This window comes from Garra rufa, chromosome 9, assembly GCF_049309525.1.
Source record: "Garra rufa chromosome 9, GarRuf1.0, whole genome shotgun sequence".
Lineage (NCBI taxonomy): Eukaryota > Metazoa > Chordata > Actinopteri > Cypriniformes > Cyprinidae > Garra > Garra rufa.
This window is the reverse complement of record NC_133369.1, coordinates 6361415-6377940: the sequence shown is the minus strand read 5'-3', so window position 1 is coordinate 6377940 and position 16526 is coordinate 6361415. Positions and strand designations below refer to the sequence as shown.

At 28.6% G+C, this 16526-nt stretch overlaps 1 protein-coding gene across 1 annotated transcript in view; it reads left to right on the top strand.

The window, feature by feature from the left end:
- The window catches only part of LOC141342818 (eukaryotic translation initiation factor 3 subunit H-A), a 97527-nt gene that overhangs the window by 57618 nt on the left and 23383 nt on the right, over nucleotides 1–16526 (top strand). The window contains exons 3-4 of the mRNA XM_073847373.1: nucleotides 1679–1846; nucleotides 14482–14581. Coding sequence (XP_073703474.1) covers nucleotides 1679–1846; nucleotides 14482–14581 — 268 coding nt within the window. The remainder of the gene's footprint in view (nucleotides 1–1678; nucleotides 1847–14481; nucleotides 14582–16526) is intronic.

The window sequence follows — 16526 nt, the reverse complement described above, 5'->3', positions numbered from 1 at the left end:
TAACACACTTGTTTGGAAGGAAGAATTAATGTAAGCGCTTTAACTGAGATGCAAGTTTCGTGTTTCTGCTTTTAAACTCTCTGGAATACCTTGGATTATAAGCGTGTGACAATAAACACAATTTTACTTTTTAAAATTTTAATTTATTTTTTATTTACATAGTATTTTATGGTAGTATTTTGATGTTAATCAAATTTAAATATTTTAACAAATATTTAAAAATAAAATACTTAACTATTACTGTTTTAAAAATTGTTTTTTAGATAATATTTTTGTTTTATGATTTAATTTTTAAATGTAATTTTTTTAAGCTTTAAAAAGGTGTATTTAAATATTTGAATTTAAAACTAAATAATTTTAAATATTAACTTGCCTATTATATTTTTTTAGATTTTTTTTTTTTTTTTTGCAGTGTATCTTTTTCTTAATGTTTTTTAAGCTTATTGTAAAGTGACCTTTAGTTTGGGGAAAGTGCTAAACAAATCAATTATTTTCTAATAATAATTCTTCTACTTTAAATGGTGTTTATTATTATTTAGTATTATTAATAATAATCTATGTAAATAACTTTAATTGATAAATAACTAAAGAAAATGGTAATAATAATAATAATAATAATAATAATTTTTTCTTTAGATGTTTTTTAAGCTTGGGAAAAGTGCTAATATTATTTTTGCTTTATTTCGTTGTTGTTGTTATTGTTGTTATTATTATTATTATTATTATTATTATTATTATTCATTATTTAATTAATTTAAATTGATAATTAGTGACATCATTATAATAATAATAAAAATAATAATATTATTATTATTATTACTATTATGTCACTAATTATCAATTAAAATTAATTAAATAAATGAATAATAATAATATGATTATTATCAACATTTTTATTATTAAATTTATTTAATTAATTTGAATTAATAAATAATGACATAATATAATAATTCTTCTTATTCTTAGTATTATTAATTAATACATTTATTTATTAACTTATTTGTATTTAATAATTTTTCTTTTGTCTTGTTTTTTTACGCTTGGAATGAGTCCTAAACAAATTAATAATTGTTTCCTAATAATTCTTCTATAAATAGTGTCTATTATTATTATTATTATTATTATTATTATTATTATCTTTTTTCGTACTCCCTTTTCTTTCTTTATTACATCTTTCCTTTATGGTCACAATAAACATTTTCTGCAGTTTGAAAAAGCCGTTTAACAGTAATCAGTGGTAGGTTTTTAAAATGATTTATTTACTTATTTATTTGATTTACAGCTTATTTGAACATACTTAATCTCTTTTAGTTACATTTGAATCATATCTGCACAATAGCAAGATGTAGGCAAGTTATAATGGCTCATGTTAGATGAATCTCCAAACACTATGTCTAATCAATCACACACCGTTGGGAAGTCGCTGCATTAGTATTATGCTTTTGGTCGGATGAATGTGCACTGGGGAAATTTGATATTGGAAATCTACCCAGCCATTGTTCTTCCAACATCTCACTCTTTCACGCTCTCCCATGATGCACCAGCTTGAAGCCTTTTGCTTTGACTAATGAACGGCCCTGGAAATGTCAAACTTTCTTTACCCAGCGCAATCATTTCTCATAAAGCAGATATAAACTCATTTTCTCTCTCTTGTGCTTTCTCTCTTCATCTTTTCCAGTTCAATACCAGATGGAGATGATGAGGAGTCTCCGGCACGTGAACATCGACCATCTCCACGTCGGCTGGTATCAGTCCACGTACTACGGCTCTTTTGTCAGCCGAGCCCTGCTGGACTCGCAGTTCAGCTACCAGCATGCAATCGAAGAGTCTGTGGTGCTTATTTATGGTGAGTCTCATTAGTTAATAACCTAAGGTTCCCACAGTGCATTCACAGGTTGGAATCAGCCGTGAGTTCAGGACTTGACCATTGTTAGGATCTTAAAATATGCAAACAGAAATGCTCCTTAAGGTTATTTTTGTGAGTTTTTTTTTTTTTTTTTTTTTCCAAATACCAGTTAAGTTCTCTGCATAGTTTGGTTTTAGTTCAGGTGTTTTTGGCTAGCTACAGTTTTACAAATTTAATTTAATTTGAAGCAGTAATTACAAAAAATCAAGTAAGTAGATTTTTAATTAGAAAGTAATTTCATGTAAAATATACTTCAATTTTTTTAAAGATAATTTGTAGCATTTTTACTGGTCTTTGGACACATTTGTCATTTTTATTTTACCTTGCGTTTTAGCAAATAAAATGACATTTGTAATTGTAAAAAAGAAAACAAAAAATTATATTTTAATTGAATTATAATACATTTTAAAACGATGAATAATTAATGCCATACTTTATAATAATAATATTATTATTATTACTATTATTAATTTTTTTTTTTTTTACTTTTAATATATTTTATTTTTCTTTAAATGTTTTTTTTTTGCTTTGGGGAAAAGTGCTAAACAAATTATTTTCTAATAATTCTCAAATGTGAGATTTTTAATTAGAAAGACAAATAGTATTCATGTAAAATGTACTGCAATAATTATAAAAAACAAATAGTAATAATTTTGATTACTTTTAATATATTTTAATAATTTTATTTAAGAAAAAATTAGCTTTGAAAAAGTGCTAAACAAATTATTTTCTAATAATTCGCTATTGTAGAAAGCTACAATTAAATGTAAGATTGTTAATTAGAAAGACATAGAATTCATGTAAAATGATTCAATAATTGTTTTTTTTTTTTTTAATTTTTTAAAGATGTTTTGTAGCGTATTTTCTGGTCCTTGGAATCATTTGTCATTTTTATTAAATTTACCTTGAGTTTTAGCTAATTAAATGGCAAATTAATTATAATTATAAAAACAAACAAAAAAATCTTTTTTTTTTTTTTTCATTTTAAGATATTTTGTAAAAAAAAATAGTAACAATGGAATATTTTAAATCAAAATACATTTTAATTGATAAATAGTTAAAAAATGCCATAATTTATATTATTATTATTATTACTATTATTATTAAATATATTCTTTTTTTTATTACTTTTCATAGATTTTAATTATTTGATTATTTTTCTTTAAATCTTTTTTTTTTTAGCTTGGGAAAAGTCCTAAACAAATGAATTATTTCTAATAATTCTCTATATTCTAGACAAGTAACATGTTGAATTAAATGTGAGATTTTTAATTAGAAAGACAAATATTATTTTCATGTAAAATGTACTTACATTTTGTAGTGTCTTTGACCATGGCATTTGTAATTGTTAAAAAAACAAACAAACAAAAAGCAAACAAAACTTTTATAAAATATTTTATAAAAATGACAAATGTGTCCAAGGACCGGAAAATATGCTACCAAATAGAAAATATTTTTTAAACAGCAAATCAGCATATTAAAATTATTTCTGAAGGGTCATGTGACACTAAATACTGGAGTAATGATGCTGGAAACGTAGCTTTGATCAAAGAAATAAATTACTTTTTAAAATGTATTAAAAAAGAAAAGTTATTTTTAAATATTAAAAATATTTCTAAATTTTACTGTTTTTGCTGTACTTTGGATCAAATAAATGCAGGCTTGGTGAGCAGAAGAGACTTCTTTAGAAAACATTACAATCAAAATCTGACTGGTAGTGTCAGTAGGGTGCTTATGGTTGCCCTCAGAGGTTTTTACTATGGTTAAGGTAGTTTAACATGCACCGCTTTACTTTGGCAATGTTACAGCTTAATTTTAAATTGGCAGCTTGCTTGTTGGATTCACTCAAAGTATATGATCCTAATAAGCTGCTGTCTCGAGGATTAAAATGTCTTGTGTTTGTTGCTGAGCTGGTAAAGCATGATGCTAGGTCAAGTGCTCAATACACAAACTTGCAAAATGAATGCCTTGAATGCAATGCAAGTGGCTTCGGATGAATGCGTCTGTCAAATGCATAAGTGTAAAGAGCGATCCGGACAGGGTTGGGTGAAGGGTGTACTCAGGAACTGGAGTATTTTTCTGCCCTGTATTCGACACACGGTTCACAGCTCCGACTGCCACACTGCCGTGCCGTTCTTTATATTTTATCATGCCCCCTTTAAACCCATCAATAATGCAAGCTGATATATTAAAGGCTAAATAAAAATCTGCTCACATCTCGCTGCATACCGAGAAAAGAACTCTCAGTTTAGACAGTTTCAGTGTGGATTTAGCACATCTGACCCCTATTGAGAACTGTTTGAGTGGAAAGACATTGTAAAATCACTTTAGTGAAATATAAGCCTTTTTTATACATTTAGCTGACATTTTATCCTTTTATTAAAATAAATCGACTTTCATTGCATTCGTCGGTTCACGCATTTGCTACGATTTGAACCCATAACCCTCTGTATAGTTTGGTTTTACTTCATTTAAGATATATATGTATACATACAATGCCAGTCAAAAGTTTTTGAACAGTAAGTTTTAAAGAAGTCTCTTCTGTTTACCTAATCCTGCATTTATTTGATTCAAAGTACAGCTAAAGCTGAAATATTTTTTACTAGTAACTGTTTTCTATTTGAATATGTTTTAAAATGTAATTTATTCATATGATCAAAGCTGAATTTTCAGCATCATTCCTGCAGTATTCAGTGTCACATGATCCTTCAGAAATCATTCTAATATGCTGATTTGCTGTTCAAGATTTGTTATTATTATTTAAAGAGTTGATTTTTTTTTTCAGGATTATTTATGAATAGAAAGATCCAAATATCAGCATTTATCTGAAATAAAAAGCTTTTGTAACATTATACACTATACTATTCAAACGTTTGGAGTCAGTATATGTAATACTGGGGGGAGAAATTATGTAAATGAATACTTTTATTTAGAAAGGATGCTTTAAATTGATTTAAAAATGAGAATGAAGACATTTATAATGTTACAAAAAGATTGTTTCAGATAAATGCTGTTTCTCTGAACTTTCTATTAATCAAAGAAACCTGATAAATTCTACTCAGCTGTTTTCAACAAATAATATATTTTTTTGGAGCAACAAATTAGACTATTATAATGATTTCTGAAGGATTATATGACTGGAGTAATGATGCTATAAATTCAGCCTTGAAATCAGCAGTAGAGTCGTATTTAAAAACATTGAAATCTTACTGTTCAAAAACGTGACTGTTATATATAAATCTTTTTTGCATCAGTAATGCAAACTGGTATATTACAGGGAAAAAGTTATGCAGTATTAGTTTCAGTTTGATTTAAGCAGTTCTGACACTTACTGAGAAAACTGTTTCCATTGGAAATGCTTTACAAGACATTGTGAAATCTCACCTGACTTTAAGACGATTAATGCACTTAGTTTTTTTTAACATGTATGCATTTAGCAGGTGCTTTTATGCTAATATTTATATGAAGTGACTTGCATTGCATTCATTAGGTTGAGTAAAAATGCATTCTAATACATTACAAGACCTGACTTAAAGGCATTTTAATGCACTTCAGTAGAATATTTGCCTTTGTTATACATTTATGTAATTAGCAGATGTTTTATCCTAATATTAATATAAATGGACACACATTGCATTAATCGGTTTAAACCAATTACCTTCTACACATTTTGATTTTTTTTAATTGCTAATGCAGTTAAATTCTAAAACAAACTGCGTTCTGAGTGAATGCATTGTAATACAATAAAAGACATTACTTTAAGACAGTTTAATGTACTGTAGAGGATTTACTTTTTTTTACTTACATTTATGCATTTAGCACACGTTTTATCCTTATTTTTATATAAGTTGACTTGTATTGCATTAATTGGTACATGCATTCCCTCTCAGCCCCCTAAATTTAGTTTTTGGAGTGAAAATGCATTTTATATATATATATATATATATATATATATATATATATATATATATATATATATATATTACAAAACACTGCTAAATTTCTTGTAACTGTACGATGATCAATGCGCTGTGAAAGCTCACATGACTTAAGAGCAATTCAGTGTACTTTAGTGTAATAGTTGCCTTTTTTATACCATTTATGCATTTGGCAGTCACTCATCCTAATATTTATATAAAGTGACTTTCATTGCATTAATCAGTTTGAACCAATAACCTTCTACACAGTTTGATTTTCTTTTCTAATTGCTCATGCGATTAAATTCTGAAGTAAACTCTGTTCTAAATGAATGCATTTTAATACATTACAAGACGTGACTTTAAGGCAATTTAATTCACTGTAGTGTTTTTTTTTTACATTTATGCATCTAGCACACATTTTATCCTTATTTTTGTATAAACCGACTTGTATTGTGTTAATTGGTTCATGCATTCCTAGTCACCCTCTAAATAGTTGGTTTTAATTCATTTCAAGTTTTCTTTTCTAAAATGTAGTTTTTTGAGTGAAAATGCATTTTATATATATATATATTAGTGGTGGGCCGTTATCGGCGTTAACGTGCTGCGTTAACGTGAGACTTTTATCGGGCGATAAAAAAAAAAATATCGCCGTTAATCTATTCTCAAAATTGGGTTGGGAGCTGGGTCTAAACTACGCAAGCTATGATGACTTTCACCTTGATAGTTTAACGCGGATGTATACCAAAGACTATAGAATATGGTCGCGCGTTTATGTCTCCTCCGCCAAAACACAGACGGGATCACGTCGTCCTCCATTCATAAAAACCGAATCTACTATAGCGCGAAATGCCACGAAAATTCGTCGTTTTTTGGATTCATAAATCAAATATGGTCTGTCACTTAATTCAAATCGCGATATGGACTAGTGTCTGTGAAAACTGAAATGCAAAAAGACCGTTTTAATATGAATCCGGTATGTTCCGTTTGCCTAGCTGTATGTATGAAATTCATACTATGAATGGTGGAGACGCGCTTTTACTACACGCATACTGAAACACACGTGACGCTCCCGGTAATTTTTGGCATTTGCATCTCACATGAACAGATAAACTCAATCTCCAAAACTGCTGTGAGTGTCACTTATACCGTTTCATTTGAGAAAACTTGCATCATGTCATACTGTATACACAGAAACTTCACGGCAACCTGTCAAAATAAAAGTACGGTGTAACATGTTTAGTCATTATTTGGGTAGCACACATATTCTGAATGCCTTCAGCAGAATTCAAATTAGCCATTTTAATCTAGATTAATCTAGATTAAAAAAATTAATCTATGCCCACCCCTAATATATATATATATATATTACAAAACACTGCTAAATATCTTGTAACTGTACGATGATCAATGCGCTATGAAATCTCACGTCTTAAAAGCAGTTCAATGCACTTTAGTCTAATATTTGCCTTTTTATACCATTTAAGCATTTGGCAGTCACTCCTAATATTTATATAAAGTAACCTTCATTGCTTAATCAGTTTAAACCTATTACCTTCTACACAGTTTGATTTTCTTTTTTCTTTTTTTATAATTGCTAATGCGATTAAATTCTGAAGTAAACTCCGTTCTAAATGAATGCATTTTAATACATTACAAGACATGACTTTAAGGCAGTTTAATGCATTGTAGTGGGATTTTTTTATACATTTATGCATTTAGCACACATTTTATCCTTTTGGTTTAGTGATTGGTTGTTCATGCTTCCCTTGTTTCTCCTGAACAGTTAAACTGCCTGCTGTTCTTCAGAAAAATCCTTCAGATCTCACAAATTCTTTGGTTTTCCAGCTTTTTTGTGTATTTGAACCCTTTCCAACAATGACTGAATGATTTTGAGATCCATCTTTTCACACTGAGAACAACTGATGGATTCATGTGCAACTCTTACAGAAGGTTCAAACACTCACTGATGCTCCAGAAGGAAACACCATGCATTAAGAGCTGGGGGTGAAAACTTTTGAACAGAGAAAAAATTCAGTACAATTTTCTTATTTTGCCTTAATATCATATTTTTTTTCATTTTGTACTGCCCTTCAATAGCTACAGACGGTACTTGCATGTTTCCCAGAAAACAAAAGTTAAATTTACCCTGATCTTCAAAATGAAACTTGACTTTTCTGTAAAGCTGCTTTGCGATGTTTTGTATCATGAAAAGCGCTTTAGAAATGAACTTGAATTGAATTGAGCTTAGCCTAATATTTACATGAAGCGACATTTATTGCATTAATCAGGTTATGAATTGCCTGTGATTTAAACCAACGACCCTCTACCTCTTGCAGATTTAGACAGTTTCAATGTTGATTTAGCAGATGTGACCCTTAAGAAAGCGGTTTTGATTGGATATGCATTTTGAAATCTTATGTGGCTTTAATGCACTCTTTATATATATACAGTGCCTTGCAAAAGTATTCATACCCCTTCATTTTTTTCACGTTTTGTTGCAGCATTATGTTAAACTGCTTTAAATTAGTTTTTCCCCACATCAATTTACACTCCATACACCATAATAATGACAAAGCAAAAACCAGATTTGCAAATTTGACAAATTTATTAACAATAAAACACTGTAATAAGTACATTGCATAAGTATTCATACCTTTAACTCAGTACATAGTTGAAGCACCTTTACAGCCTCAAGTCTTTTTGGGTATGATGTGACAAGCTTTGCACATCTGCATTTGGCAATTATCTGCCATTCTTTGCCTCACCTTTTCACCTTTCAAGCTCTGTCAGCTTGGATGGGGGCATTTTCTAGCATTCTATTTGTTCCAATCGTCTTCCTTTATGGATAATGCTTCTGTGAACCTTCAATGCAGCAATTTTTTTTTTTCTGAACTCTTCCCTAGATCATTGCCTTAACGCAAGTCTGTCACTGAGCTCTACAGGCAGTTAACTTGACCTCAGGACGGATATGCATTTTCAGCTGTTAGACCTTTTCTGAGAGGTGTGTGTCTTTCTAAATCATACTCATTCAAATGAGTTTGCCACAGTTTAACTCCACTCGAAGAGTAGTAACATCTAGAAGCAATATGAATGCTCCGGAGCTAAATTTCAAGTGTCCCAGAAAAGGGTATGAATACTTACGCAAAGGGATCTTTTCAGAATTTTATTTCTAATAAACAAATCAGTTTTGTGCTTTGTCATTATGGTGTTTGAGATGTAGATTGATGTGGAAAAAGGTAATTTAAAGAAGTTTAACATAATGCTGCAACAAAACAATGTGAAAAAAAAATAAGGGGTATGAATACTTTTGCAATATATATAGAGAGAGAGAGAGAGAGAGAGAGAAAGAATCAAAGCATGTGTTATAAATAAACAAACACATGCTTTGATTCTAACATTTATATAATTCAAGTTGAATCGCATTCATTAGCTCATGCATTCCCTGTGATTCAAGCCCATGACCTTGGCATTGTAAGCGTCATGCTCTATTTTTTGCACAACAGTTCTGAACATTAGATTGGGCTGCAAAAACAGTTTTCCACTTAAAATACAAAATCATGTCCTTTGTTTGCATTGGCTTCAGTTTTATGACGGTATTATTATTTCAAATGACCACCCATGAGTGTAAATGGACGTACCTTTGGCAAAGAAAGGACATTTCAAAAAGTACGCAGGACCCCTCTGCAGGGTGGATGTGAGTGGCAGCTCTGATAAGGCCCATGCGAACACTTCAAAGCCTTTGACAACTCTCTGACAAGCACATTAATTCAATACAACTCGCTTACTAAAAGCAATAGCGAGCTTTTGTGGTTGGCGCAGCTTGATTATGAAAACTGACAGCACCTGCAGTCGATGATTTCTTTATGAAAGAAGGGTGGAAAAAGGCTTCTCTGCGTGACCTCTGTCCCTCGTGCCTGAGATTGGTTATCCGCCCGGTGAATATAAATGTCTTGTAGGTGCGGGATGGAAGCGCTTGTTTTATGGCGCTTAACTCTGTGACCTTTCTCTTATTGTTATACACCTTGTTCCCATTTCAGATGAGCCATTAAAGGCATGTGTTGCTTATCTAAGCTTTTTCCTCTTGTCAAAGACATTATTTAAAGATCATCTGCTTCTCATGTTTAATAATAGTAATCTCTGAACATAACCTGTTTCTGTTTTGATGGTTTCAAATGCATCACAGTAACTGTCAAGGCTGCATGATGTGGTGAATATTCACAATATCTTTTTTTATATTATTTTTTAAAAATTATAAATAGACTAGTTTTGACAGATTTGACTAATATCGCAAACTAATATTTGCATTTTAAATACATTTATTAAATGTAATGAAAACTGACAGTTCTTAACAGTGGGCTGAAAAGTGTATGTAATATATAAATATAAATAAAATAAATATATTAACATAAGTAAATTAATATAAATTGTTCATGAGGACCTAATATATATATATATATATATATATATATATATATTATATTATATATATATATATATATATATATAAATTATATATATAAATTATAATAACGATTGATTACAATAAAAAAAAACAAATGGCCATAATTTAGCATCTTCAAATAAAACCTAATTTGATATGACTTATTTAAATTGTTAATGATTTGAATTAAATGAAACAATTTAATATGACTTATAGTATGTATTTATTACCATAATAAATAATATAAATGTTTTAAGTAATTACTTAATATAAAAAACTATTCAATGAAACTTCATTTGATATGATTTATTTAAATTATTAATAACATAAAACATATTTATTGCCTTAATAACAAATATAAATCAGCCTTAAGTATTTATTTAATATAAACTCTTTAGCATCTTCAAATAAAACTTCATTTGATATGACTTATTTAAATTAATATTAAATTATATTTATTTTGTACCTTAATAAAAAGTAAAGTAAATATTTAATATTAAAAACTATTTACCTTCAAATTTAACTTCATTTGATTTGACTTATTTAAATTATTAATAGTATAAGTTATATTTATTTATTGCCTTAATAATAAATATAAATAAGCCTTAGGTATTTATTTAATATAAACTCTTTAGCATCTTTAAATGAAATGTCGTTTGATGTGACTTGTTTAATATGTTTAAGTATTTTTAGTATTAAGTATTTAATAAAAAATATTTCGCATCTTCAGATCAAACTTAATTTGATGTGACTTAAGTTAATATCAATTGTAATATTTATTTATTGCATTAATAAAAATTATTTATTTAATAAATCAAACTTCGCTTGATACGACTTATTTAAATTAATAACATAAATTGTAATGTTTATTGCATTAATAACAAAAATAAATAAGCCTTAAGTATTTATTTAATATAAACTATTTAGTATCTTCAAATGAAACGTCATTTGATATGACTTATTTAAATTGTTAATAATATAAATTATATTTATTTATTGTCTAAAAATTATGTTTGAGTATTTATTTAATATAAAAAACAATTTAGCATCTTCAAATGAAACTTCATTTGATATGACTTATTTAAATTATTAATAATATAAATTTTATTACCTAAATAATTAATAGAAATAAGTAAAAAATAAGTAAAAACTCATTTAATATGACTCATTTAAATGGTTAATAATATAAACTGCATTTATTACCTTAATAAATAATATAAATAATATACTATTATATACTAATATACAATAAATAATATAAATAATAAACTATTTCGACTTCAAATGAAGCATATTAACTTTATTTAAATCGTTAATATAAATTATACATTTCTTTGCTTTCCCCAAAAAATAAAGTGAAAAGTCGTAATTTATATTTATTTAAATGGCCTTTTGAACTGTTTTGGCTCAAACAAGCACATCCATGTTCTATAATTGCATTAAATAAAATGTTGCTTTTGCTTCTAGAAGAGTATACATTGTGTTTCACACAATCTGTGTGATTTCTCACATCTTTCTAGCAAAATAGCACCGTAGGCCAGTGTTTACATGAAATATGATTAAGCATAGATCATTGTGCGTGCATCCTGCCTTTCTCAGTCCTTTTTTCACAGAAAATTGCATCCCTGTTTCAGATGATGTTTTATCTCGTGCTTTCTGCAGCACTTCCAGTAGCTCTAATTGGCTTGTAGGACGTTTCTGACAAACCTTACAATCAAACCTGTTTTCAAGACCTCAGATTCTTCCATCTATCCATAAAACCCCTTTTAAATTCCTATCTCCTGTGTCCTATTTATTCTATCTTTGTATCTGTCTTTGCATCTATTCTTGTTAGCTTGAAACTCCTAAAAGGCCAACAGCGTCTCTAAATCTTCACGTCTTCAGATCAAGCTGATGTTGAGCGTGTTCTGTTCAGTCAAACTGCCAGCCGAGGACCTGAAATGCATGTCTTTCTCAAACTACAAATTCTGATCTACATTGTTGTGCATCTAGGTTGTCCACTTCTCTCTCTGTCCTGGTTAAATCCAACATCTTTCTTCTTACGAGACAGCAGATGCACGCTCGCATACGCAGACAACAAAAGCCTGCCGAGTTTCTAGGAAAAGCGGTTTCTTCTTGTACTTGAGGGAAGAGTGTGCTCAATATTTCAACAACTGGAAAAAAAGACATTGTATTGCCATTTCCACACTTCATTAAATCGCAGAACCATTTCGCACAGAGCCGAGGTAATAAGAAATGTTTCTGTAGTACCAAATTAGGAGTCATTTTTTAAGGATGAGGTGTCGCTGCGGTTTCCGAGTAGACTGGAGTGATGCTGTGTGCAGGTAAAGATTGAACAAAAAGCCATTATTTCAATGAGTAATTATCATCATTTTCAGCATAAGTATTGTTTTTGATCAATTCAATGCTTCCTCTGTGAGCAAAAGTCAAAGAAAAAGCCTAATAAAAATGTGATTTCAAACTTTTGAATGGTTTATTGAATATCATCAAAGGATTACAGTATAATGACATATAATTGTAGGTACCTTGTTCGGCCTTAATATTGGACATTGGTGTGCTTATCAGTCTTTTTTGCTAGAGAAATTATTCCTTTTGTCCTTTTGAACCATGCAAAATTATATTCAGAGGAGAACGAGAGAGCAGTGGATTTATTGGTTTATTTATTTTATATTACGCTGCTGCCACACACATCTAATATAAACAAGTGACATGTTTGTTAATGTTTTTAACACAAACTTGTGTGTATTTGACAGTTTAAGCGCAATAAGACATGAAAGAGAACTTTAGTTTTGGTACTTTGGATATGTGTGCTCAGAAAACTGTCTATTTCAATTAATATGGTTTAAAAGGCATGATTTCAACACAATAGATGTGATAATCAAAACCAAACAGATGTTGTTGTTTTTTTTTTAGCAGAGTATCTGAGGTATGAGATGTACCCACAAATCCCACAAATTCTTTAATTCCATTATTTTCTTCCAAAATACCCCCCCCCCCCAGTTTTTTATTTTATTTTTTTGCTGTTGTAATGGTTTAGTAATAAAAGAAACCTGTTTTATCAATTGAAATATTAAAACGTATGCAATTTACCAACATATTTTTAAAAATACATTTAGTTTAAAAAACATTTTATGAGCCTATTTTTAAAGTGTTTCTCAAATTGTATCTTTTTTCCACATTCTGTGTTTGTTTTTATTTTTCTAAATTGCGATTTAATCTATTAAATTTAATCTTTTGAAATGTAATACAATTTTAGTTCCTTTATTTTATTATTAATTCCTTTATTTTTTCCAAAATATTTTTTTTCCCACTTTAATGGTTTAGTAATAAAATACTAAAATATTAAAACTTATGCAATTTACTAGCATTTTGTCAAAAATACATTTTTTTGAGCCTGTAAAATGTTTGATTTTCCTCATTGTATCTTCTTTTTTACAAATTCAGTGTTTGTTTTTTTTTTGTTTGTTTTTTTTTCTGGATTGGAATTTATTCTTAAAATTACATTTTAGCTTTAGAAAGTTACATTTTAAATATGGGTGATCAAAAAGCATGTCCAATTAAATATTGCACCATTACCTGAAATACGTTGTATGCTCACAGATTCCTTTATTGTTTTTCCAAAATACATTTTCCCCATTTTTTTTGTTCTGTTTTAATGGTTTAGTAATAACAAAAACATGTTTTATCAATTGAAATATTAAAACTTATGCAATTTCCCCAAATTCTGTTTATTAAATTTTTCTAGATTGCAATTTAATATTTATAAAATTACATTTTAAATTTGGATAATCAAAAAGCGTGTCCAATTAACTAAATTTATAAAAAGAACAATTTCTTTCTTTTTTCCCTTTTTCAACTGAAGGCATAAAACATTAATAAAATTAATCTTTAAAAAGAAATTAAAGGGCAACTTTTATTTCCAATTCTTTTTATTTTTTGTGCTGCAGTTTTAAAATTAAGTCACACAAATTGTGCATTATTATTCCTCTTCAAATTAATTCAAGTCATATTATACAAGTTAAACTGAACTTTTATTTTGACTGGTTGTCCTGTTTGGTGAAGTGACATTTTAACGTTTTTCGTTGAATTTTGCAATTCGGTCTGTTTTCTCTGCATTGAGAAAATCCTCAACGCCCCTACTATTGTCAATTTTTTATGCAGTATATGCACACATGTGAATCTAGCTTACATTTGCACTCTTTTTTGCTTCACAGATCCCATAAAGACCGCACAAGGCTCTCTCTGCCTGAAGGCCTACAGGTTGACCCCCAAACTAATGGAGATCTGCAAGGAGAAAGACTTCACTCCGGAAGCGTAAGATGCCAGTTCAATTATTACCAACTTAAACCGCCTCATTCCACTTCCTTTTCCTTCTGTCGCTTCCTTTTTCCCTTTCCATTAATCTGTAGCTAATGAGAGGCTTTTTCAACGTGCACAAACAGAAAAGCGTCCCCGCTCAGAAGGAGCCATCAGTGAGGGGCTTTTATTTGTCACGGTGGGGCGTCTTTGAAGGAGTAGTCAGCACTGTCCGCCAAACAAACAAATGCACAAAGTTTACAACCTCGCTGGCTTCTCGGCAGATGGTAATTGATTTTAAATTGCTGCTAGACATAAGCCTAATGGGGGAATGTATCAGCAAAAGCAGTGACGTCTGAGCGATCAGGAGAAAAACACCAACATAAAGTCTTTCGCTGGAGGACTGGAGCGCTGTAGGCTTTGCTGCGGGTAAAGTGGGTTCACAGATGCATTAAAGTCAACGCCAAATCAAAGTCAATCTTGTTTGCTTAATGCATGCGTTTTACAGAGTGCTTTCTGTTCTTTCAAATATTTGATAATCTTTCATCTAAACAACTGCTCTTTTCATCGATATAAAGTCTGTAATCTACAAGGGAAGAACACAATAACATAAATACATTTTCAGTTTTATTATAGTTTACGAAAACTAAAATTTAAACCATAAAACATTGTTACTTGGAATAAAATAAATGTTAAATGAAAATATTAGACTTATTTCAGCTGGGTGCCGAGGTGACATTAATCCATTTAATTGAATTCAGCTTGCACTAAAATAACTAAAATGGAAATAAAAAGGAATAAAAAAATTAGTTTGTATTTATTTATTGTTTGTTTTAAATTTTGCTAAAATTTACAAAAACAACAAAATAAAAATAACTTAAAATAAAATAAATGTTAAATTAATTTTAAAAACTTATTTCAGCTGCATACCAAGGCAACATTTATCAATTTAGTTTAACTTGCGTTAAAATAACAAACTAAAACTGTAATAAAAATTAATAAACTGCCAATTAATAAAAAACTTTTTAAATTTATTTTTATATTAAAATTTTATATTAAATATTAAAGCTAGTCACCAAGTCAACATCTCATTTTAATTTAGTTTAAATTGTTGTACTAAAACTGATATAAAGTTTTTTTTAAAACGATGTAAAAAGGTATATAGACATAAATTACATAATAAAAAGTACTAAAATTTACATACGTACAACAACAAACAACAAAATTAGTTAAAATAAGCTGTTTCTTAAACTAAAAAAGTATAAATATATATTTTAATCTTATTGTAGTCCACCAAAACTGAAACAAAAATTTAAGCAAAATACAAATTGTTACTTACAAGAAAGTATTACATGAATAGTAACTTGATGTACTAAAATAACAAACTAAAACTGAATTCAAATTGAAGCAATCTATATAGACATAAAGCAAAAACTGCTAAAATGTACAAAAGCACTATATGTGTGTGTGTATATATATATATATATATATATATATATATATATATATATATATATATATATATATATATATATATATATATATATATATAAATTCTAAAATGTGAACAATAACAAAGTTGTTAGTTAACATAAAATAAATGGTAAATGGAGATTTAAAAAAATATTTCAGCTAGATACCAAGGCAACTTTAGTAAGTTTAATTGAATTTAACTTGGAAAAAAATATATAAATTAAAACTGAAATAAAAAAATTAACATTTATTTTATTTCTTAAGAAAAGCAATAAAATATGAAAAACTAGTTGCCAAGTCAACATTTCTCATTTTAATTTAGTTTAACTTGATATATAGCTATATAGACACAAAGTAAAATTTTTTACAAAAACACAACAAAATTAAAAATAAACTTCTTTTAAAACTGAAATTAGAAAACAATTTATTTATTATAATTATTTGTTTAATTTGAACTTATAAATTAATGTAATTAAATGAATATGTACTT